Source organism: Canis lupus, chromosome X (assembly GCF_003254725.2).
Source record: "Canis lupus dingo isolate Sandy chromosome X, ASM325472v2, whole genome shotgun sequence".
NCBI lineage: Eukaryota > Metazoa > Chordata > Mammalia > Carnivora > Canidae > Canis > Canis lupus.
Genome location: NC_064281.1, coordinates 40,668,210 through 40,693,698, shown reverse-complemented (window position 1 = coordinate 40,693,698; position 25,489 = coordinate 40,668,210). Strand labels below are relative to the sequence as shown.

Sequence of the window (25,489 nt, the reverse complement as noted above, 5' to 3'; positions counted from 1 at the left end):
CAGCTGGGGGTGTGATCCTGGGGTCTTGGGATCGAGTACCACAACAGGCTCTCTGCAGGAAGCCTGGCTCTCCCTCTGCTTATGTCTCTGCCTCTCTTTCTGTGTCTCTCATGAATAAATAAATAAAATCTTTAAAAAAGAAGAGAAAAGACAACTACTCTCCCATGTCTCCATTTACAGATGGGAAAACAGTCTACAGAGTGAGGAGGCTCCCAAAGTCTTGTGTTAAGCTGGGAGAAATCTGGCAAATAGGCCAAACCTGCAGCAGAGAAATAAGACCTTGGGGCCTCCTGGTGGGGGGGGGTCAGTCAGCTGAGCCTTGATTCTTGTTTCAGCTCAGGTCATGATCTCAGGGTTGTGAGATTGATCATCGTGGAGTCTGCTTCTCCGTCTCCCTCTCCTTTTGCTCCTCTCCCCCACCCCCCCTCAAATAATAACATAACATAATGTAAAATAAGAAAAATAAGAACTTGAAGGGTACATTCTTGAGTGGGGCAGAGAATGGGACTTTGATCTCCAGAGGCTTCTCTGGAGTTCTGTTTTTGCCCTCTTCCCATCACACAGCTTCTTCCACCACCTTAATGCTGACGATGCCCCAAGCTATCTCAGCCCAGAGCTCTCCCCAAAAATGACAGGCCTGGGGTTCAGATGCTCTACTCACTCGCACCACTGAGCTGTCCAAAACCAATCACATTATTCTCCATGAGCCTGGGAATGTGACCCTGGTCCCTCCAACAGACTTTGTGAGAAGCCCAGACACCCTGCTAGACTTCTCTTGGTCCCGACCTCAAGTCCAGCTAGCCACCAGGCCATAGAAATTGTCCCTCCAATGCCCTTCTGACTACGTTGGCACTTCCTTCATTGATTCAGGCCTCCCCGCTTCTTGCGCAGATTGTTGATTGTTGTCAGCAACCTAGAGGGCTTGCCTCACCCCTTTGGATCTGCTGCCAAAATGACCCACTAGATCATGAGTCCTGAAGGGCAGGGATGATTCGCATTCATCCTCACCTCCACAGGGCCCACCGTAGTACTGACACATAGAGGCTCTTCAATTACATGCCCCCCCTTTTTTTTGTAGGGAGGAGATAACTTTATTTTGAAAAAATGTCAGTGTTACAGAAGAGTTGCAAAAATACTGTAAAGGATTCCCGAGTATTCTTTACCTAGATTTCTCAAATGTTAACAGTCTACTGTTGCTTTGTCTTTCTCGTTTACATATAAATGTAAATATATTTTTATTTTTCTTGATTTTTAATTTTTTAAAGTAATCTCTACATCCTACACATGGCTTGAACTCCCAGCGCTCTACTGACCGAACCAGCCAGGCACCCATATGGCTATATTTATTTAATGGTTTGAGAGTAAGGTGCAGACATGATGCTCTGTTACCTCTAAACCTTTTGGTATGCATGTCCTGAAAAAAGGGACATTCTTTTATATAACCACAGCATAATTATCAAGATTGAGTGATTAACACTGATACAATATTATCTAGCTGAGTTTCATTGATTGTCCCACCGATGTCTCTTATAACAAAAGGAAAGAAAGTATTCCGTTCTCAAATGCAACCCAGGAGAAAGCTTTGCATTTAGCTGTGCTTATTCTCCTTTAATCTGGAGTAGCTCCTTAGCCTTTGTTTCATGACATTGACAGTTTTGGAGTTTAAAACGTAGAATGTGGGCAGCCCCGGTGGCTCAGCGGTTTAGCGCCACCTTCAGCCCAGGGCCTGATCCTGGAGACCTGAGATCAAGTCCCATGTCGGGCTCCCTGCATGGAGCCTGCTTCTCCCTCTGCCTGTGTCTCTGCCTCTCTCTCTCTCTCTCTCTCTCTCTCTCTCTCTCTGTGTGTGTGTGTGTCTCTCATGAATAAATAAACAAAATCTTTTAAAAAATAAATAAAACGTAGAATGTTCCTTAATTTGGGATTATTTGATTTTTCCTCATGGTTAATTCAGGTTATGCCTTTTTTGGCAATACTGTAAAAGTGATGCTGTATCCTCCATAGCATCTGGAGGCAAATGATGTTGATTTGTTAACTTTGGTCACCGTATGTGCTCATTGAATCTTTATAATAAAATATAATTTATTCATACCCAAGAGCATAGAAAGCCCCTTAAACCTGCTGGAGGTTCCTTCTTGACCTCAGTGATGGTCTAGCCATGTACTCTTTCTGCTTCTTTCATCTGAATTTGCTACTCCTTCCGCCTACAACACTTTACTCCTCCCACTAATCCAACCCCTACCTCTGCACTGGGCTTGCTCCTACCTGAGAGTTAGCCTAGTGTCCTGTCCACCAGGAAGCTTTCACTGATTGCCCTGGCTCTGACCTGTGGCTCTTACAGCATCCTGTCTTTATGTTTTATTATGATATTCACCACATTGACTTAAAATTGTTGGTTTGTCTGTCTCTCCTGCTACATCAGGAACTCTCAGAGTAAGTCTTGGACCTTTTATTATGATATAAACCCCTTCATTCAAAGATCACCTCCAGGGACACCTGGGTCGCTCGGTTGGTTAAGCGTCTGCCTTTGGCTTAGGTCATGATCATGATCTCAGGGTCCTGGGATCGAGCCCCACATGGGGCTCCCTGCTCAGCAGGGGAGTCTGCTTCTTCCTCTCCCTGCTCATGTTCGCTTTCTCTCTGTCTCCCTCTCAAAAAAACAAAACAAAATCTTTAAAACAAAACAAAAACAACCCTCCCCCAAAGATCACCTCTAGTCCAACAAATCTGGGTTCACTGATTCCTCAAAAGAAGAGAGAACTCACAGCATGGGGGAACTGTGGGATGTCTTGGTTAGAAGGTGTTAGACAGAACCTATTATAGGACTTGGCTTTGTGTTAGGTCATTTTGGGGTGAGTACAAGGACTGAAGGCTGTCAGGGAGTGGGGTAGTTTTATGATTGGATATCTTAATTCTTATTAAGAAGGTGAGGAGGATGGAGTGATTGATAAAGAAGCAACACCCATTCATAGGAGCTAGGAGAGGGCGATGTTTGGTCATTTTGGGGATTTTTTTAAAGATTTTATTTTATTTATTCATGAGAGACACACACACAGAGAGGCAGAGACACAGGCAGAGGGAGAAGCAGGCTCCATGCAGGGAGCCCAACATGGGACTTGATCCCGGGACTCTGGGATCATGCCCTGGGCCGAAGGCAGATGCTCAACCACTAAGCCACCCAGGCGTCCCCATTTTGGCGATTTGGACTGATGTTTGTTAGTCTTGTTTTTGTCTTGCTCCGTGATGGACACAGAGAAGTCTTGTCTGTTGTTGGAGATCTGTGAAATTGTTCATGTTCAATGAGAGAATACCAAAGCCTTGCTGTGAGTTCCAGGCCAGCTCTTGTATGTCAGGGGCTGCGTTTCTTTCTCACTCCCCTCTTTCATCCAAGATCAGATGAAGTCAGGCCACAGGACGCAAGTCTATATTCTGATCATCACCACTGCCAGGATTTTGCTGACCTGGAGTTGGCTCAGAGGAAGTTGTCTGTAGTAGGGTTAGGGCTCGTCTCTCCTCTCCATTGCAGAATGAGTTGTTATTGAATCCCCTGAGGTGACAAGGGCTGTACAGTGGCATTTAAGACTCTGGACAGGATGCATCGGCCAAATGCACCACAGGCAGTTACCAGAAACAAGATGATGATTAGTCCTTGTAATAGACCCTGGAGACAGACCAAACTCAGGCCAGGGAAATATGTCCCAAAGCCCAGCTGGTCTCTTGTAGAGAATCAGATGGCCTTTTCTTTTAGCCTGATCAGAAATTGTTCTACTTGGGGGCTCCTGACTGGCTCATTTGGTGGAGTGTGCATCTCTTGATCTTGGGGTGGTGAGTTCAAGCCCCACGTTGGGTGCAGAGACTACTTAAATAAATAAAAACTTAAAAAATAAATTATTCTCCTTGAGCCTTAGTATTTATATGAGTGCAGCAAGAAGTGTTTGCAGAAGCATAAACTCCCCCTTGGCTAGCTAACAGGAAATTGAAGGTTATGAGTTTCCTCATGACAACTCTGGCTAATGAATGTAAACTGGTTTTGGCAGCGGGCAGGGGGTGGGGGACTTCTGAGTAGAAACCGTGTCATTTCTGGCATCTGATAAGGTCAGAGACAGGTTTTGAACCACCTTTTCACTATTTTGCAGACTCCAGCTCACAGAGCATGCATGAAGAGTCAGCAGCTACTTCTCCCGGGATTTATCCAGACTCACCCGTGCCTGCCTCTTCTTTTCAGGGAAAAATGTTCCACAGGAGGGCTGGTACCTTCAAAAGTTGTTTGAAAGTTTCTAAGAATTATCCCAAATATGCAGTTAAGTTCACTTGTAGCAGGTGGATGTACATCTGATGGCCACATAGGCGATGGTATCGTAATGGGGCACAGACTCTATTGGGCTTATGAGTATCATTTGGCATGAGCTAATTGTATGTCCCTTGAAATGTCCCCTCCAATAACGTGAGTGGTGGGGTTAAGCGGTTCCTGAGACAAGGGTTTCTGATGAGAACAGAGTACTGTGGCCCTGGCACAGACCCCACCTGAGTCCCCACTCCTGGTGGCTAGCTTTTGCTGACAGCACCGTGATGACCTTGGAAGAAGCATTCTGCTGATGTGAGGTCACTTGTTATGTGACCAAAGTTTGGGATGGATGAACCTTTTTTAGAGGTACATCTTTTCTAAAGATTTTATTTATTTATTCGTGAGAGACACAGACAGAGAGCCAGAGACATAGGCAGAGGGAGAAGCAGGCTCCCCACAGGGATCCCAGGACCTGGGATTATGACCTGAGCTGAAGGCAGACGCTCAACCACTGAGCCACCAGATGTCTCTTAGAGGTACATTTAAAGGAAGAATGATTAAATTTTTGTCCACAGTTAAATTCAGAGCGGCAGCTCTGGTCTGAGAAAAACTTATCAGGTTTTTCTTTCCTTTTTAAAGATTCTATTTATTTATTCATGAGAGACACAGAGAGAGGCAGAGACATAAACAGAGGGAGCAGCAGACTCCCTGCAGGGAACCCAATGTGAGACTCGATCCCAGTACTCCAGGATCACGCCCTGGGCTGAAGGCAGACGCTCAACCACTGAGCCACCCAGGTGTCCCAGGTTCCTTTTTTCTTAAGCAGGAGATCACTGAAGGACAAAAGGCACAGGACGAAGATAAGGAAGAACCTGCAAAGGAGCCTTTTAGTAGGTTACGGGGGAGTGTCAAGTACAAGAATAGCAAGACGACTGTGGTAGGGTCGAGGGAAGGAAGAGGCTGCTGACAAATCAGAAAATGAACCTTGGGGCATAAGCTGTCTTCTTCTGTAGTCAATGGTTTCTGGAAGGTTCCTAAGAGTCGCATTTAGAGTCCCAGTGGAATGGCCATCTAGTAGTCAGGATCCAGTGATGTGTATCTTTTAAGTTGGGAAACACGAACCGAAGTGTCAGTGCCTTGGAGTTTTATTGCTGTCGGTTGCTAACAGCGCCCGATAAAGTCTTTTCCATTGAGGCTCAAGGGCAGTTTTGAGAGAAAACCTTTCAGGTTTGAGTCATGCAGAGGCTGCTGGGTGGGTGTTTTGAAAACGCAGCTTGGACCTGTTGGTGATAAAGCTGGAGGTGTACGAGGCCCTCGTGGTAATTAGTCACTTCAGCTTGGAATAAGCTAGAGCCTAGGATTGGAAGTACTTTCTTTTCCTTTTTTAAAGATTTATTTATTTATTCATGAGAGACACACACACAGAGAGGCAGAGACACAGGCAGAGGGAGAAGCAGGCTCCATGCAGGGGTCCTGACGTGGGACTCGATCCCGGGTCTCCAGGATCACACCCTGGGCTGAAGGTGGCGCTAAACTGCTGAGCCACCCGGGCTGCCTTTAGACCCATTTTAAAATTAGTTTTATATATGAGGGGAGGTATGGATTGAAGGTCTATTTTTTACTATATGGATATCCAGTCATTCCAGTACACTTTGTGGGAAGAGGATTGTTAAAGACAATCTACTTTGCACTAAATTGCTGTGTGCTTTTGTTGAAAATCAGTTGGCATGTATGTGTGGGTCTATTTTTGAATTCATTCTATTCCACTGATCTATATGTCTATCTCTACACCAGTACCACACTTTTTTGATTACCACTTCAAGAATGAAATCAGGTAGTGTCAGTCTTTTAGCTTCATTCTTTTTGTTCTAAGTGTTTCGCCAACCCTGGGTCCTTTGCACTTTCATATGATTTTAAAATTTGGTTTGTCAATTCCCACCCCAAGAAGGTATGATTTTGATTGGAATTGCATTGACCAATTGGGGATAACTGACCTCTTAATATTGAGCCTTCTGATCCATGAACATGGTATATCTCTCCATTTATTTAGGTCTTCTATTTCTCTTGGAAATGTTTTATTGATGCCATTGAACAGGTCTTTCATATCTTTTGTCAGATTTATACCTATGAATTTCACATTTTTTGGCACTAACTTAAATGGTATTATTTTTAAAATTTCAATTTCTGATTGTTCCTTGCCAGTATATAAAATACAATAGATTTTTGTAAATTAACCTCTTATCCTGCAGCCTTGCTCTACTCAGTTATTAGTTCTGGTAGGTTTATTTATGTATTTATTAAATATTTTATTTATTTATGAGACAGAGAGACAGAGAGAAAGAGGGAGGCAGAGACAGAGGGAGAAGTAGACTCCCCACTGAGCAGGAGCCCAATGTAGGACTCAATCCCAGGACTCTGGGATCAGTACCTGAGCCGAAGGCAGATGCTTAGCCACCTAGCCACCCAGCTGCCTGTTTTTTTTTTTTCTACATGGGCAATCATGTCATCTGAAAACAAAGAGAGTTATATTTCTTCATTTTTAATCAGGATGCCTTTCATGTCTTGCTTTATTGTACTGGCTAGAAATTCTAGTATAATGTTGATGAGAAGTAGTAACATTCTTGTCTTATTCCTGATTGTAGAGGGAAAACATTATTTTTCACCATTAAATACAATGTTAGCTTCTTGCTTTATTGTACTGGCTAGAAATTCTAGTATAATGTTGATGAGAAGTAGTAACATTCTTGTCTTATTCCTGATTGTAGAGGGAAAACATTATTTTTCACCATTAAATACAATGTTAGCTTCTTGCTTTATTGTACTGGCTAGAAATTCTAGTATAATGTTGATGAGAAGTAGTAACATTCTTGTCTTATTCCTGATTGTAGAGGGAAAACATTATTTTTCACCATTAAATACAATGTTAGCTGTGGGTTTTTCATAGTTATCTTTTATCTGGTTCAGGAAGTTCCCTTCTATGTTTAGTTTGCTAAGCATTATTATCAGGAATAGATACTGGATTTTGTCAAATGCTTTTTATGTATCCTGGAGATATGATGAATTATATTGATTGTTTATTGAATATTAAATAAACCTTTCACTTCTGGGATAAATCCCACTTGGTTATTGCTATGGACTGAATGTTTACGTTCCCCCAAGTTCATATGTTGAAGTCCTAGCCTCCAATGTTATGGTATTTGGAGGTGGGACCTTTGGGAGATAATTAGGTTTAGATTAGGCCATGATGGTGGGACCCTCATCATGGGGTTCATGCCCTTATTTGAGGAAAAGAGAACTTTCTCTTTCTCTAACTATGCACCAAAGAAAAGCTATGTGAGAACACATTGAGAAGGCAGCTGTCTACAAACGAGGAAATGAGCCCTCACCAGACAGGAGTCTAATGGCACCTCTATCTTGGACTTTTCAGCTTCCAGACTGTGAGAAACAAATTTCTCTTGTTCTAGCTAGCCAGTCTATAGTTTTTTGTTGAAGCAGCCCAAGCTAAGATGGTCTCGATGTATTATCTTTTTGATATGTTATTGGATTCAATTTGTTAAAGTTCTAAGAATTTTTGCATCTATTTTTATGAAGGATATTGGCCTATAGTTTTCTTATTATGTCTGTGTGGTTTTGGCATCAGGGAAGAGTTTGTGTAGAATTGGTATTATTCTTTATTTTTTTAAAGATTTTATTTATTTATTCATGAGAGACACAGAGAGAGAGAGGCAGAGACACAGGCAGAGGGAGAAGCAGGCTCCACGCAGGGAGTCCAATGTGGGACTCGATCCCGGGTCTCCAGGATCACGCCCTGGGACGAGGGCAGTGCTAAACGGCTGAGCCACCCAGGTTGCCCTGGTATTATTCTTTAAATGTCTGTTAGGATTTTCCAGTAGAGCCATTTGGGCTCAGAGTTTTCTTCATAAGAAAACTTTTAACCCTAATGTATTTAAGAATAAAAAGGTTTTCAGGTTATCTATTTTTTTTCTAGAATGTGCACTGGTAGTTTGTGTCTTTGAGGGACTGTGTCCATTTCATTTTTGTTGTTGAATTTACTGGCATAAGTTTTTTAAAAAAGATTTATTTATTCATTCATGAGAGACAGAGAGGAGAGAGGTAGAGATCTGGGCAGAGGGAGGAGCAGGCTCCTTGCAGGGAGCCTGATGCAGGACTCGATCCCGGATCCCAGGATCACGTCCTGAGCCGAAGGCAGATGCTCAACCGCTGAGCCACCCAGGTGTTCCATGGCATAAGTTTGTTAATAATATTCCCTTATTGGGGTTCCTGGGTGGCTCAGTGGTTCTCTAATCTTTGACCTGAATCTTTTTAAATTTACTAAGACTTGTTTGATGGCCTATCTTGGTAAATATACCATTTACATTTGAAGAAAGGATGTGTACTGTGCTCTTGCGGGATGGAGTAGTAAATGTCAATTAAATCTGGATGGTTGATAGTTTTGTTCAAATCTTCTATGTTCTTTTTAAAAAGATTTTATTTGTTTGAGAGAGAGTGAGCGAGGGAGAGAGAGAGAGCATGAGCGGGAGGGAGGGAGGGGCCGAGGGACAGGGACAAGCAGACTCTTTGCTGAGCAGCAAGATTTGATTCCAGGACCCTGAGATCATGACCTGAGCTGAAGGCAGATGTTTAACTGACTGAGCCACCCAGGTGCCCCTCAAATCTTCTGTGTTCTTACTTATTTTGTGTGTACTCGTTCTATTAGTTATAAACTATAATTGTTGGTTTGTGCATTTTTCCTTGCAGTTCTCTCATTTTCTCCTTAATGTATTTTGAAGCTGTTAATAGGTGCATAAACACCTAGGATTTTTATGTTCTCTTGAAGAATTTGCCCTTGCGTGGTGGTGATATAGCCATCCTAGCTTTCTATTGGTTAATGTTACCAGGTATCTTTTACCATTCCCTTAGTTTTAACCTATATTTAAAAGTGAGTTTCTTATAGGCAGCAGAGAGTTTCATTCTTTAATCCCCAAGCTCTGCTCAGGGGTCTGGGATCTTCAAGAACTCTCTAACTCTCCAAGCTACCCACTTCCTTCTAGGAAGTTCTGATAATTAGAGCATCATTCCTCATGATGAGCCCCCCACCTGCCTTCTATCACCTCCCCACCAGGGTGACATTCAGAGATTTCCACTTCCTCACAACAGCTTTTCAGACAACAGGGACAGTCAAACCTATGGCAGCTACTCAGGCAGTGCCAGATTCAGCCACAGTGGATCAATCAGGCCCATGGAAGATTACCTCAAGGCTACCTGAGAAGTACAAAAGGCTCCCTTGGAAAAAGTATGGGGAAGCAGAGAATATAAAACTAATTTCTACAGGGGAGGATCTTATTGGTAGAAAAAACCCACTTATTTTCCATTTTCAGAAAGCATCTCTTTTTTAAAATATTATTTTTAAAATTTTTTTATTTATTTGAGAGAGAGAGAGAGAGAGAGAGAGAGAGAGAGAATGAGCAGGGGGAAAGACAGAGGGAGAAGCAGGTCCCCCGCTAAGCAGGGACCCCGACGTGGGACTCGATCCCAGGACTCCTGGATCATGACCTGAGCCGAAGGCAGGCACTTAACCAACTGAGCCACCCAGGTGCCCCCAGAAAGTGTTTCAACTAGGGAAGAAAGCATAGGAGCAACCTATAATGGTCAGCCATAGCCCAGGTGGGCCCTTTGGGAAAGAGAGATGCTCCTCTGAAAGAGTGAGGAGCACTTGCTCTATTCCTAGTGTATTTGTTTATTTCTACTGTCACAAATTAAATTTGGTGGGTTAAAGCAACACAGATTTATACTCTTATAGTTCTGTTTGTCAGAAGTCTATAATTATGGTGTAGGCAGGGCTAGGTTCTTTCTGGAGACCTTAGGAGGGGATTCCTTTCCTTTCTTAGTTTCTAGGGGGCTACCTGTGTTCTTTGGCTCATGGCCTTTCTCAGCATCACCGCAACCACTTGCTTCCACTGTCACATCCCCTACTACTGCTGATCCTGCTGCCTCCCTCTTATAATTACCCTTGTGATGATACTGGTTGGTCCCATTTGGATCATCAAGGACAATCTCTCCATCTCAGTTCCCTTACCTTTATTATATCTGCAAAGTTCCTTTTACCATGCAAAGTAACACAGCAGCAGGTTTTAGGGATGCAGCTGTGGGCATCGTTGGGGAGCCATTGTTTAGCCTACCACATTTAGTTACAGGCTAGAACAGCCATGTGGACCAGGTCCTAGCTCTACCGCGAGACCTGTCCTGTCCAGATGTGTGTGAATTATCTTGGTCTCTGGACATGAACCTCTGAACCATTTGCTTCTGTGTCAGATGACTAATTCTGGTCCAGTCATCTCTGTCCAGGATGGCAGGGATCAGTGAGTGGTACAGGACTCATGGGATTAAACCCTAACTCGGGTTGCTTTCTTCAGGGAGAAGCTGAGCAGGAACTCTTAGAGAAGGGGCTTGGGGCACAGAGTCCAGCAAAGTGACCAAGAGTAAGAGCTGTAGAGGTGACCTCACAGGTTTTCATCTCAATCCTGCTATTTACTAGCTGTGGAACCTTGAGTAACGGTCTTAACCACTTGACCTGTTTTGAAATGCATCAAATAGAGCTAGTAGTATCACTTTCATATGGTTGTCATGAGAACTAAATAAAAGGTTGTTCACATTCATGTAAAAGGCTTAATCAGCAGAGGGCCTGACACAGAGGAAGGGCTCAATGAATATTGCCATTCTTATTATTTGAAGGCTTGACTGGCCCCCCAAAAGTTTCCTGGACTGTCCTACCAAGGGTATTGGTCTCGGTTGGCTTCCCTAAGGGATTTAAGTAGTTGTGTTAAAACTGTCTTTTAGCCTGGTCTTTGCCAGTGTACTTCCCAGTCCATCTTGGAGGGCGGGAGGACAGGGACACTGGCACAAAGTCTGCCCCTGAGATGTAGGCGGCCCTGTTTGGTCTTGCTCATGGTTATCCCTGTGGGAAAATATAACAGAAAAAACTGGCAAGTGGCCACAGGACTGCAGACAGCCAAGAGCATTGTGAACACCACTGGTTTTACCCTCTATGGCCACCAGTCTGCAGGGCTGGAGGAAGGAGGGGGCAGAATTACCCAGAGATCCTGTCTTAGAGAGTCAAGAAGGGAGAGTTAGAGTGGAAAGAAGTCTGTCCCCAGAACTCTGGTACATGTGCCAGGCCTATCTGGAGCAGGACTAAGTACCTAACGTGTTCTCCCCTAAGCAGGCAAAAGGTCTGAAATGCTAACTGTCCCTTCCGAAGTGTCTTTCTTGAAGCTGACGTGATTAATTCGATGAGGTTATTCATTTTCAAAATGTCAGCAATTCTTAGCTTGAGGTTTTTTCATCATGTGAGAAAGGACTATAAAATAACGAGACCCGTTTCCCGGTGTGATCTATGGAAGCGGCTTCATTACCGCACGGCAAGACTTTGGAAGGTAAAGTAATGTGGGCTGAAAGGTGGTTCTGCAAATGGTTTCCGCGCTCAGGTAACTCGGCTGTACGGAGCACAGCTTAGTCAGCCCAGCGGTGCCTTTCCAGCTGATTCACCACCTGACATCCCCTCTAGCGGCAATGGGCAATGACACTGACAAGGTGGGCCGGGAGGCACAGTGCGTGGACTGGAAGGGAAGGAAGCCCGGGGTGTGCAGGCCTCAGGGCTGGAATGCTCACACCCAAACCCACCCTGACAAGGTGAGAAATGCTCCGTTTATCTAGACAACTTATCTCTTTAGGGACCTACAGGTGGAAGAACTCACCAGTGGCGAACAGGGCAGGGGACACCAGTCTGGGTCTTGAGCCTTCCCCACCTCCATTCACTTCAAGGACAACTATCCCCAAAGCTTCTGGCCGTACAGTTTGTTCCAGTCCACGAGGTTACATTAACTGAGTTCACAGAAACAGGGCTGAGTGTTACAGAGCCCTGTGTAGGAGAGACAGCCTCAGGGTGGGGCTTTATCAACTCAAAAGTTATTTTGTAAAAACATCAACCCATGGTTGTGGCTTTCCATAAAACCTGAAAAACAGTTGAATTAATGCTGTGAAAATCTAATAATGCTTATCATAAATAAGATACATTTTTGGAAAATATCACATGGAAGTTGCTCAGTGGTAAGGTTTTACTCCTGTCAAGTGCTTTTCCTCAATTCTCAAGGGTCAGCAAACATGCTGAAGATTGTAAAGCCCAGGAGGGGGAAAAAAAAAAAAAAACCAACAACCCAGGACTATGTGTCGTCTGGTTTATTCTCTGAATTTAAAAGTTTCTTCAACACAAAGATTTCATCTTCCATTGGCAATATAGACATTGGTATAAAGCCAGCTTTTCTTGGCTACAACAAAAGGGTACATTTGTGATTTTGGTTCTCCAAAATCTTACCTAACAATGTAGTGAATCAAGAGTTAGCCACTGGGGCACCTGAGTGGCTCAGTGGTTGTGTCTGCCTTCGGCTCACGGCGTGATCCCGGGGTGCTGGGATAGAGTCCTGCATCGGGCTCCCCACAGTGAGTCTGCTTCTCCCTCTGCCTATGTCTGTGTCTCTCATGAATGAATGAATGAATAAATAAATAAATAAATAAATAAATAAATAAATAAATACCTTAAAAAAGAGCCATTAATGAGAGGAAGGGTGAAAGGGAGAAAGAGAAAAGGCGGCCGAGGAGGAGGGGCAGGGAGAAGGGGGAGGAAACCACTGTAGCTATTAACTATCTTCACTACTGATTTACCCAATGACCCTTAGTAAGTACATTTCTCAACCATAATGAAAATGTTTATAATGCCCTCAGAGTCCTCCACCATGACACTATAAAACCCATATTACATTACTATGCTCACATCCTCCAAATAGAACGCATTCTGTAAAGAGTGTATATTTAAGTGATGCCTGATCTAATCCTTTTGGACTGTGTGACTTTAGATAGGATCCATTTCTATGGTGACTTTTAAATGATGATCCTAAGGTTTTGTCTTACTAGCCTGATGAAATCATGATTTTGGGGTAGAGTTCAAGGCCCCAGAATTCTCTTTGGTCCCTGGTAATTGACATGAATCATCAATCTGTGCCTCTAAACTTTCAATTCCTCCTCCTCCCGCTCTGTCCTTTCCCCCCACCATCTGTGTGGTTTAATGAGTAAGATTTTTAAATATAAAAGGAACAGATGTAAGATTTTCTAAAACCCACATGCCAAATTAAGAAATTACCACACTGACAGTTAGCAGTTTTCATAATTTAATGAAAAAGTATTGGTAAAAAGGTGACATTTGAAAAAAGACGGAGTTTTATCTTGGAAAACTGGACTATATAAGACAAAATGAAAAAAAATTAACAAAAGGTTAAGAGGTAATACTTCAAACAACAGCAAAATGTAGCAAATACATTTTGGGGCAATTGCAATTTACAGAACTGAAGGCTCCTTCATTTACTTAGGAAAATCTTGTAAAAATATTACAACTATATTTCCCTGACTGCAATTACTTTAGTCAATACTCTCCCAATGGCATTACATATGGAATTTGGCTGAAGCACTTTTTCAATGTTTGCTTTTCCTCCTACTCACTCTGAATCGAAAGGCATGAAGGGACACAGGCTATGGCACTGGCCTTGTGCAGAAGGAGTTTTTATCACACAGCTCTATTATAATTTTATTACTGGCAAGGTGTCAAATTTACTTCCCCCTGGGGCAGAACTCAAGAGAAAAAGCACAGAAACCTAGTGTATCCCCAGGAGAAACTGTTCTCCTCATTTGGAATAATCCATAGCCGTTTCCATCCGAACAAAACACAGGACACCTACCACACATGCGATGGCGTGTTCACACATGTACACAGGCAATAAAAGAAACATTTTCAAGGTGTGGGCCAAAGGGGAGGCAAAATACAAAGTTTTCCAAAGAGGAAGAACAAACAAAAGCCATGGAACCCACTAACAACGCTACAGGAACCAAAGCAGGGAAAGGAAAACTTGAGTTTCCCTTGTCGGTAGCGAGAGGAAGAGCCCTGGCCTGCCTCGCCTGACCCACGCCTACTGCAGCTGGGCTGTTTGTTCACCAGTAGGCAATGTTAAAACTCTAAAAGTGGCCTCTCTTGTCTGAAACTTCCCACTACACTTTCCCAAACTAGAAGAGAATATTAATTTAAGGCTAAGAAGAAAAGAGAGCAGAGAACTATAGTCGGCTTCACATTTTAAAAACTGCAACATTTTCCCCTTCTTTAAATGGGAAGCAGACATGTTTTATCCGCCCCCCCCAAATGTAATTATTCTCTTCCTCCCAGAAATCAATCAAGGCTGATAGTTTGGGAACAGGGTATAAGCAACTTCTGAAAAATGGCTCCAGCCTTTTTGTTTGGGAAATTGCCTTGGATTCAAAGTTGGTACAAAGCTAAATTATATCCATGTGTTAAACACATGCTTTCAAATTCTGTTTGACAATAAAAATCTGTTTCAAAATTAAAGCAGGTAAGAATACTTAACCTCTGTGCATTTTACTATATTTTAATTATACCTCAATAAAAATTTTTATAAACATTAAAGCAGGTATACAAAAACTGTCAGCCAAACTTATTTAAGTCAAACTGATTTGAAAACAATAACACAAAAACCCTGACCTGGTACAAATCCCCCAGAATTGGTCTCACTTTGGGAAAGGCTCTGGGATCTTTCACAAATGCTTAAATTGCGAGAATCAGAGCATTTTCCTTAGAAGTAGTACTTTTTTTGTACCTCTGTAAACACTATCCGCAAGTTAGCCTTTTATGCTTGTTAGATGGGTGAAGTGGTTACAAGTGCGTTCCTAACAAGCAAGTCTAGGAACAGGCCCTGGACACTCATAAGCATTAGGAGTATTGACTTGGTAAGGTAAGATACTGCGAAAGGAGCTCAACCTTATGCAGAGCAAAGGAAGAGGGTAGTGAGTCTCACAGTATCTGAGATGTGGTCTCTGGTCTCTCCCTGAAGTGGGGTTTCCAGATACCAATGGAGTTAGGAACTCCCTACAGACAGGAGCTCTGGGAGTCACATGCTGTAGCTTCAAAAGATAAGTAGTTTTAGTGTCTGATAATCATGGTCTCTTGCAAATCCATTAACAACGCAAGGACTCTGAATATGTATGTGCATCAATGTGTTAATGTGACTGGAGAGTTGTCCCAGAGTATTTACTGAGCAAGTACTCTAGGCCTAGCTGTTCTCAACAGCCTCTGGCAGAAAAACTTTCGGACAATCTGTAATTCTTTAATGTGCTTGTGAAAAGTAGACTTAAATGGTTTCAAAAACTGCAAGCCAATTTACTATGGAAACATTTTATTCTTTTCACTACAACTCTTCCTAACATATGCTAGAAATCCTTTTGGTGTGTGTGGCTTTCCCCAATGTATGGGGCAAAGGCAAAGATTAAGCTATTCTTGGAGGTTTCTGATCACCTTTGCATTGAACTGTGGGAAACAGGATGTGTCTTGCTTTTACCATGACAATCTCGTCGAGAGTCATGGGAAGGATTCTCCCTGTCAGAGCTAACTCTTCTTACCCTAACTTTCTCTTTATTCCCATCACTTTCTGCTTCTGAATCACTCAGCTCCAAATCTGGGCAATACCCATCATTTTCCTGATATGAAGCTCTCCCTGCAGACCGCTTGACAAGCTGCTTGCCCCAGAGCTGCTCCTTGGGGTTAATATTCTTGGTTGGTTTCATATAACACTGGAGGTCTTCCATGGTCCTCGGCCATCTGTTGGTGGTCTCCTTAAAGGACCTGCTAAACTGTTCCACGGTAGATTTTCTAAAGGTGCCCTGACTGGCCAAGTGGGAGCTGAGTATGGACTCCTGGTCACAGAACGTCTCACTTGAGCTGTCTTTTTGGGTGACATCTCCAGACCAGTTGCCCTCCAGGCCATTGGATTTGGCAAGCTTGGAGGTAGACTGACTTTTCCCATTCCCAATGGAAGACTGTCCATGCAGGGCAGCCTGAAGGACCAGAGGCTTTCCCAGTGATTGCCCGTGATAGAACTCCGGAGATGGAGTTCTCCATGCAGGACTGGGATCCTTTGTTTCACTCCGAGGATGGCTGAGACTGGCCAGCAGACGGTTACTCTTGCTCTCTAGTGAATGTCTTGGGTACGATTTCGTTCTCATTTCTAGTGGCTCCTGAGGCACCTGCATGCTCCTTACACCGTGAACAGGGGAGCTGCTGGCAGGAGATGGGGGTCCATGATCAGGCTCTGTGGAGCTGTTCTGGCAGTCTTCTGGAGCTGATTTGGGCATTTTTAACTTTAAGGTAATTCTTGGTGGTGGGTTAAACAATGAGTTTTCTAGTGCACTTGTCAAAGGAAGTCCTGTGATCAAAAGGAAAGATTCATCTTAACAACCGATTTAAATAACAGTGTACATGCTCATTATGGCACAGTGAGTTCACACACCCGCTCTTCCAAATGTCTAACAAGCCCCTGTCTTTGATATGCATGTACATCATGGTGGCATAGAAGCTGAAGGGAGCTGAGATAGAGGTTGGGTGGGGGGTACTACAGGTGGAAAACTCAACGATGCCACTGTTTTTTTTAATATTAAATCCAAAAAATTTTTTATTGGTGTTCAATTTGCCAACATACAGAATAACACCCAGTGCTCATCCCGTCAAGTGCCCCCCTCAGTCTGTTATGTGTCTCTCAGCCTCTTCACCTATACTCTCCCAGTCTGTAAAATGGTCACAAAGACTAGTGTGCCACCTCCTATATCCCCATCTCTGCCCCCTCCATTTCTGAAAAGAATGCCAATAGCAATGGCTTAGAACAGTCTCCCCTTCTGTGTGTGTGTCTGCGTGTGTGCATGTGTGGGTACTGTATAGCACTTAGGACATGCCTTAGACATTTCAGATCCTACCCTCTAATCTCTTCTGTCCTTCCTAAAGCAAGTCAAGAACACAGCATAGGTTTTGGTGGAGGAAGAGTATGTGAATGTATGTTTTAACCTGACAATAGTAGTAATGGTAGTGGGTGGTTCCCATGTGTTTTATGTCCTTAACCTAAAATAATTTCCTGACGGTGAATGACTATCATGGAGGTATGGAGAAGGTTATTTGCAGTGGCAAGGCCAGCAGAAAAGAATCACAACAGTCCTGCCCATGGCCTGCTATGGGGGTTGGCCTGGGGAGTACTGGCAATCAGTTACCTGGTTATATCATCCTACAATCGTATTTAGAACAGATCTTCCTTTCTCTATTATTTTGAGTGCTCTGAAATTTAAAAAGCACTGCCAAACAATTTCTTCTTGCATAGGGACTTGACCTTTGCCCACAAGAGGACAACTAGTAGGGGCCTGGGCACCACACATTCCCTAAGGGTACATGTTGAATACTCACATCTCCCATCTCTACCCGGGGCTGCCACCCACTGACACTACAAGCATTTATGGGGCTGGTTCCCACCAATCAGAAGCCACATCTGGGGCCAGTCTCCTCGGCAAGCAGGGGCCCTCCTCGCTATCCTTTGGTTTTCCTGGTCTTGTTTGTCACGGTGTCTTTGTGACTGAGCAGCCCTGCTCCTTCCTGCTATCCCATTCTGCTGTGACCCTTGATAATTGCAAACACCCCAGAGCCTTTGATGCCTACCTGACACCTCACTTCTGGGTGTCTCTCTTACTCTATGGCTGGCCCTTAGCTGGAGCTGGATTCTGTGAACCCTGCATAGTGACTCCTGGTTGCCCAGGCTTTGCCACCAACCTCTGTGTTAAATGAGGTACAGGGAGGTTACAAATGTCACTGAATACGACTGTCATTGCAGCCAAGCTCTCCATGTTTAGGGCACTGTAATTATGCTCACCTGTCTCTCTCACCAAGTGGGCAGCACACCTTATAGGCAGGGATTTTGTCTTGCTGACTGCTCTACTTCCTAGCTCGCTTCTTAGTCCACAGTAGGTCTTCAACAAATATTAGTAAAGAGACAGAACCTATATCTCCTAACTATTGGCTAAGGGTTTGTTTAACCTTGGAATTAAACGTTTTCTGGAAACTAGGATTAGGTCTTATCCTACTGATTTCTAAATGAATTTGATGATTACGGAATAATTTCATGGTTTTCACTAATGGCCCTTAATATCTGTCTGACACCTAGATTATCTGCCCTACACCTGCAAGTCCCCCAACTCTACCTTGGGATTTCTTGCCTCATGAGTCAACACTGAAATGGGCCATGTTGTATCAGGGTTGGACTTGAGCAAATGAGATATTTGACAAGAATGTTACAAGATTTTTAAGTAAAACAACTGCCATAAAATTAAAATTGTTAAAATAGGATATAACCAGTCTATATTAGGACATCTTTAATATAAAGTTACCTGCAGCCATTTCCTGGTTAGCAAGCTGGACTTGCAAACCGAAGATCTGTTCCTGTAGTTTGTTTTGTGATAATTTCAGTTTCTCTCGTCTGCTTATCATGTAACACAGATTTCGGACCTGAAAGCCCAACATACAGCAAATAGAGATTTTTGCCATGTTACAGAAACCTGACAATTGAAATTTTTTAGCTAAAATTAAGACAACTAAAATTAAGTGAGGTACAGGGGTGGCTGAAGAGAGAAGACAGAACACAAAAGACAGAGCCACTGTAAAGGAATTCATGTAGCACGATCAGTCGTGGGATCATGGTTCCCATATCAATCAGCAGCACAAGCAAAACGCTCCTAAGCCACTCCCTGAAACCTACTCTCCCTGCAGTGTGATGCGCTCAATGTTTATCTGCACAGCCAACTGAGGAAGACCGAGTGATGGTTTAACACTGTGGCCTTCCCTTTAGATCCCTGTATAAAACAATGGGGATGCTGGATCCAGTATAATTTTCTTTTTTTATTTTAAATATTTTATTTATTTATTTATGAGAGTACAGAGAGAGAGAGAGAGAGAGAGAGAGAGAGAGAGAGAGGTGGAAACACAGGCAGTGGGAGAAGCAGGCTCCATGCAGGGAGCCTGACGTGGGACTCGATCCCGGGACTCCAGGATTGCACCCTGGGCCAAAGGCAGGCGCTAAACCGCTGAGCCACCCAGGGATCCCCCCAGTACAATTTTCTAATGAGTACTGGACCAGCAGGATAAAAGTCTGCTGGAAAGACTGAAAGTGGCTTTTTTGTTTACACCTCTAGCTTGGCCAAATCTCAGCCACAAGGGTGCAATCCTCATGCTCCCATACTCCCCATCCCACCTCGACAAATCACCCCACCTTTCTGTGCCCCAGTTTATTGCTCTGTAAAAAGGGCTAAACAATAGTACTTTCTTCACAGACATGTTAGGATTAAATGAGTGAATATTTATGAAATGCTTAGAACAGTGCTGCCACATAGTAAGTGCTATAGATGTGTGAGTTAAATTTTACAAAGTGAGCCAAATCTATTCCCTTCCAAATTCTGGTAGCAGAGAGAAAAACAAGCCATCTCTATAATTATACTTGATTATAAAATTATCTAGGGTAAACACAGGGCCTAACTTATCTTTAAATAAGTGAGTTAAACGGACTTATCTGGTGTAGAGTCTTTTAACCAGAGGCGATTTTGACCTCCCAGGAGGCATTTGGTAATGTGGAACCATTTTTGGTTGTCACAGTGGGTATGTTGTATGTGTGTGTGTGGGTATTTGCTATTGGGTAGAGGCCAGGGATGCTGCTAAGCATCTAACAGTATCCCCCACAACAAAGGACAGTCCCCTACAACAAAGAACTATCCAGCCAGAATGTCAGCAGTGCCAAGTTTAAGAAACTCTGATCTAGTTCTTTCCTCAATGAAATTCATTCTTTCTTCAGCCCATAGTCTTATGTGTCAGTAAAATATAGCTGAGCCAATTTAGGCTCAACGGTGAATAAAAAGTAAGCCAAATGAAAATTTCTTTCAGATTTAAGGCTCATATAGCATATAAACGAGGGCCCTCCAAGTCCCTTGAAAGTGCCTGGCAAAGTTTGCCTGGGTGGCTCAGGGGTTGGGCATCTGCCTTCAGCTCGGGGTGTGATCCCGGAGTTCCAGGATCAAGTCCCACATCAGGTTTCCTGCATGGAGCCTGCTTTTCCCTCTGCCTGTGTCTCTGCCTCTCTCTTTCTGTGTCTCTCATGAATAAATAAATAAAATCTTAAAAAAAAAAGACAGAAAGTGCCTGCCAAAAATGTAAACAGAGTCTAACGTTTGGGGCCACGGTGTAATCAGAAGATAAGTAAGGACACAGAAGCCCACAGTATAAATGAGCTGACCTTTAGAAAATGACAAACTGGAAGCAGGGCCTCCATTTTTATGCAGACCTAGACCTAAACAGTAGCCAGAGCTGATCACCTTACCCTCTCTAGGTCTTGCCGTAGATGCATAAACATTCTCATGCGAGTGTGAATACTCTCTTCTTTTGGCTGCACCAGGCCATTTTCTTCATCCTGCTTTGGAGGAAATAATGGCTTGTTGAAGTTACTTTTCCGCTTCAGTTTCCAGTAGTTATAGATAAAGTCCACGGCTAGTGTTGGCAGCCCCAGCTCTGCAGCCACATCTTCAACGCGGACCAGGGAATAGAACTCCTCCTCCAGCTCCCGAAGCTTCTGTGCCCGCAGGCTGGTTTTCTCATTTTTGGCCTGACTCTGCTCTGCGGCCCTGTGTAGGGGGTACTCAGCCTCCCCGAGTTTCTGCCTATTTTGGCTGTGCTTGAGGCAGTATGACTTGAACTTCACTTCATCTCCCTCATCTAGGATGGTCTTCATCTCTAGGCTGTGCTCAAAGGCACAGGTGACATGGAAGGCAGTGATGCAGCTTTTCACAGAGCACTGTAGGAAGAAAAGAGGTGTTAAAGGCAGCAGGGCTGGAGGGTGGGGAGGAGGAGGGAAACCTTATATCCCTGGGCTTAAATTGAGAGGTCACAGGAAGCAAAGGAAAGCCAGGGAGAAAACTGGCCCTAAAATGACAACAGATACTTTACAAATAACCCAGAAATCTGTTTGTATAGAACACAGAAAGAACAGAGGCAAAAAAAAAATATATATATTTCAAACTTCTTTAAGATTTTAGCTCAAGCATTAAGTTTTTCTGGGAAATCTTCCCTGCCCTTTGTGAAGAGTCATGCTATACCTTGTGTCCCCCACATCACCTTATTATATGCTTCTATAGTGGTACTTTTCACACTGTACTTAACAGTATAGTAAATGTCAAATCCCTGGCTAGAGCTCTTAAAGACAGAAGCTGTGTCATTCAAATTTGCATTGGCATCAACTTTTGAATAAGCAGATGCTCAAGAAATGCTTTTTTAAAAAAATGCTTCTAAATAAACAAAAAACCCAACAAAGTCAATATTATTGCCAGAGCATCTAGTGGTTCTAAAAAGGCCACAGGATCTCCAATTATCTAGGTAACCTAACTTCTTGAAATTATTCTTATAGAGCCATGTTGTCCAACATAGTAGCCAACTAGCCACAAGTAGCAATTTAAACTTAAATCAATTAAAGTTATATATAATTAAAAATTCAAGTCCTCAGTCACACTAGCCACATTTCAACAGCTTAAATCTACACTGAACAGTATATATTTCTATCACTGCAGAAAGTTCTATGGGAAATTAAGGCTACAGACAATCTGAGATTAAGCTTACAATATTCTGCTGTTCATAGATGCAACACATTTGTTAAGTAGCATGTGCTGAGGATTCATTTACAGGGCAGCAGAGTAGGAAGAACCGGACCCAGGATTGCTGTCCTCCTGTGCTTCGACTGGTCTCAATTATCATTTGTTATGCTTGCGATGCTACAGCTTTCCTTCCAAAGATTTTAAATGCATGGGTGCATGTATATGTTTATACAGAGGAAGGAGAGAAAGCGATGGAGCATTTATTTCTAAAAATAGGGGGAATTCCTGTGGTGAAAGCCAAGTCTCAGCTCTTTTGGAAGCCTGCATCTGGATGGCAGACTGCTCAATTACCTATATGTTGGGTTTTTGATAACTACAAATAAGGAATGACCTTGGGTTTGAATAAAGACTAAACAGATGCAAACCCTGACAGGTCTCCCTTATAATAGATTGAGAAATTCAACACCTAAGATAAAACTGGCAACCATCAAAGCTTCAAAGGGGACAGATTCCATTTAAGCTAATTTTATAGGATAAAGAATTCCAGAGATGAAATTTAATTCTAAGATTATCTTATCCAGCACATTTATTACTATTTGTGCTTCCCTTTAGAGTACCTGATGTTCTACCTTCACTGCCCTGCCCCCTCCCAACTCCTTTCTCACTTTTCTTTTTTTTCTTCCAAAGACTTTATTTATTTATTTATTTATTTGAGAGAGAGAGAGAGAGAGAGAGAGAGCGCACGCGCCCATGTGTGCAAGCAAAAGTGGTGGTGGTGGCGAAAGCAGAGGGAGAAGCAGACTCCTCACTGACCAGGGAGCCTGGTGTGGTGCTCGATCCCAGGACTTCCTGCAACCATGACCTGAGCTGAAGGCAGACACTTAACTGATTGAGCCACCCATGCATCCCTCCTTCCACTTTTCAAGCGAGTGGTAATCTAACCACTTAAACAGCATTCCTGAGACAGCCCACCTCACCTTTGGACAGCTCTAATGGAAAAGTTTGTTACGTTACGCCGAAATCCGTATCCTTAAAACGTCCATGATGAAAGCCAAAAATGTCCTTTTATTTGGGCACCTTTTGTTAATCACTTGGCTAAGAAATTAGCCAGTCATTTAGAGAACACATAGCAAAAGGCATTTTTAAAAAAGATTTTATTTATTTATTCATGAGAGAGAGAGAGAGGGGGGAGGGCAGAGACCCTGGGCGAAGGCAAGTGCTCAACCACTGAGCATCCCAGTCGTCCCAATTTTTCTTTCTTTTTTTTTTTTTTTTTTTAAGATTTTGTTTATTTATTCATCAGAGAGAGAGAGAGAGAGGCAGAGACACAGGCAGAGGGAGAAGCAAGCTCCATGTAGGGAGCCCGACGTGGGACTCAATTCTGGGTCTCCAGGATCACACCCTGGTCCAAAGGCGGCGCTAAACCACTGAGCCACCGGGGCTGCCCAAAAGGCATTTGTTTTAAGCAAAAGATTAAAAAGTGTTGGGCATAGTACTCTTTCACTATTTAGTAGCTGATAAAAATATGGGAAGAGAAAGCAAAAGGACTGTTTCCTATTCAAGGGGATGAATGTGTGACATAAAACTACTACTGACAGGAAGCTAAAAATAGACCATCTCTCTCAGGTCAGATTTATAGCCATCTGTAGAGACATAACTATAAATTACTAAAAATAAAAGGAATAATACATGAATAAGTATTGGGTACTTAGATGAAAAATGGAATGCCGCTAGGAAACTCTGCCATAAAATCCATCTAGTCACAAAAAAAGGTCATTCTATGATATTTACAGCTGAAGATCTATAGATCTTGGTGGTAAAGGAGAAATGCCAATCCAGTTTTGGTGCCAATCAAATATCTATTTGCTTTTTCCAAAAACATATACTTGGAACATTCTATTAAACAAAGTGCCTTTATATATATCTCATTTGTTTCTACTGTAACCACTTAAAGTGACAGAGGAGGTATTATTATGCTCATTAAAATAACAGCTTTGGGATGCCTGGGTAGCTCAGTGGTTGAGCGCTTGCCTTTGGCCCAGGGTGTGATTCTGGAGTCCCACATCGGGCTCCCTGCATGGAGCCTGCTTCTCCCTCTGCCTGTCTCTCTGCCTCTCTCTCTGTGTCTCTGATGAATAAATAAAATAAATCTTAAAAAAATAACAGCTTTATTGAGATAGAGTTTATGTGCCATAAAAGTCACCAATTTTAAGTATACATTTCACTGATTTTAGTATATTTACATAGTTTGCAACCATCACCACTACATAATTCCAGTATTTCATCACCCCCCAAAAAAGAAATCTCATGCCTCCCTGTAGTCACTTCCTGTTTCTAATCCCAGCTCCAAGTAACCACTAATCTAACTTGGTGTTTCTTTAAAATATTTTTAAAAGATTTTATTTTTTTATTCATGAGAGACACACAGAGAGAGGCAGAGACATAGGCAGAGGGAGAGGCAGGCTTCCCATGGGGAGCCTGATGCAGGACTCGATCCCAGGACCCCAGGATCATGACCTGAGCCAAAGGCAGATGCTCAACCACTGAACCACCCAGGCATCCCTAACTTTGTGTTTCTGTAGATATGCTTATTCTGGACATTTCATATAGGAGGAATCATACAACATGTGGCATTTTTATCTTTTTCTTTTCACTTAGCATGTTCTTAAGGTCCATCCATGTTATAGCATGTTTCAGAATTTCATTCTTCTAAAAATGTGGCTAAACAATATTCCATTGTATGGACATACCACATTTGTTTATCCATTCATCACTTGATGGGCATTTGGGTTGTTTTCACTTTCTGGCTGTTATGAAATAATGCTGTGAGCACTGTGTAAGTTTTTGTGTGGACATATGTTTTCATTTCTCCTTGGTAAGGTGCATTAAAGGATTAACCTTGCCCAAAGAAAGGTTTGGCCCTGTGCCCCCAGCTCCTAAGATAACCTCTAAGCCTTTGGAATGTCTTGATTGAGAAGACGGTGCCTGTTTATCTGGGATCGTTGGGCCATGTCAGGTAGTCTATGCTACCTGATGTATGGTGGAGGCTTTGGGCCACTGGGATCAGCGCGATCTCTGGAGGAACTGGAGACTAAGGTCAGCCATGCAGGTGGTCAACTATGTCTACATCACCAACTCCTGATAAAATCTCTGAACGCTAAGACCTGGGTGAGCTTCCCTGGTTGGCAATACTGTGTATTATGACACATCATTAGTAGAGAAATCAAATCTGTCCCTAAGACTCCACTTGGGGAGGACAACTGGAAGCTCCACGCCTGGTGTCTCTTGGACCCTGCCCCATGCACCTCTTCCCTTTGCTTTTTTTTTAATCTGCATCCTTTTACTGTAATAAACCATAACCACAAGTACAATGGCTTTTCTGAGTTCTGTGAGTCCTTCTTGTGAATTACTGAACCTGAGGGTGGTCCTGGACACCTCTCAGACTGCAGGTATATACTTTGAAGTGGAATTGCTGGGTCATATGGTGATTCTACATCTAACTTTTCGAGGAACTGACAAACTGTTTTCCACAGTGGCTGCATGTTTTATATTTCCACCAGCAAAACACAGGGTTTCCAATTGCTCCACATTCTTGCCAATAATTGTTATTTGTCTGCCTTACTGATGATTATCACCCTAGTGAGGATGACGTAG

At 43.0% G+C, this 25,489-nt stretch overlaps 2 protein-coding genes across 7 annotated transcripts in view; both read right to left on the bottom strand.

The window, feature by feature from the left end:
* The window catches only part of RGN (regucalcin), a 31,653-nt gene extending 19,498 nt beyond the window's left edge, over positions 1 to 12,155 (bottom strand). For both annotated transcript variants that reach the window (XM_035711740.2, XM_025468946.3), the window contains exon 1: positions 12,040 to 12,155. The gene's annotated coding sequence lies outside the window, so the exon portion shown is untranslated. The remainder of the gene's footprint in view (positions 1 to 12,039) is intronic.
* Positions 12,156 to 13,489: 1,334 nt separating this feature from the next.
* Positions 13,490 to 25,489, bottom strand: part of JADE3 (jade family PHD finger 3) — a 137,174-nt gene continuing 125,174 nt past the window's right edge. For all 5 annotated transcript variants that reach the window (XM_025468880.2, XM_025468879.3, XM_025468881.3 and 2 more), the window contains 3 exons: positions 20,572 to 21,042; positions 18,596 to 18,713; positions 13,490 to 16,599 (listed from right to left, as the gene is read on the bottom strand). In XM_025468880.2, coding sequence (XP_025324665.1) covers positions 15,689 to 16,599; positions 18,596 to 18,713; positions 20,572 to 21,042 — 1,500 coding nt within the window. In that variant the 3' untranslated portion in view covers positions 13,490 to 15,688. The remainder of the gene's footprint in view (positions 16,600 to 18,595; positions 18,714 to 20,571; positions 21,043 to 25,489) is intronic.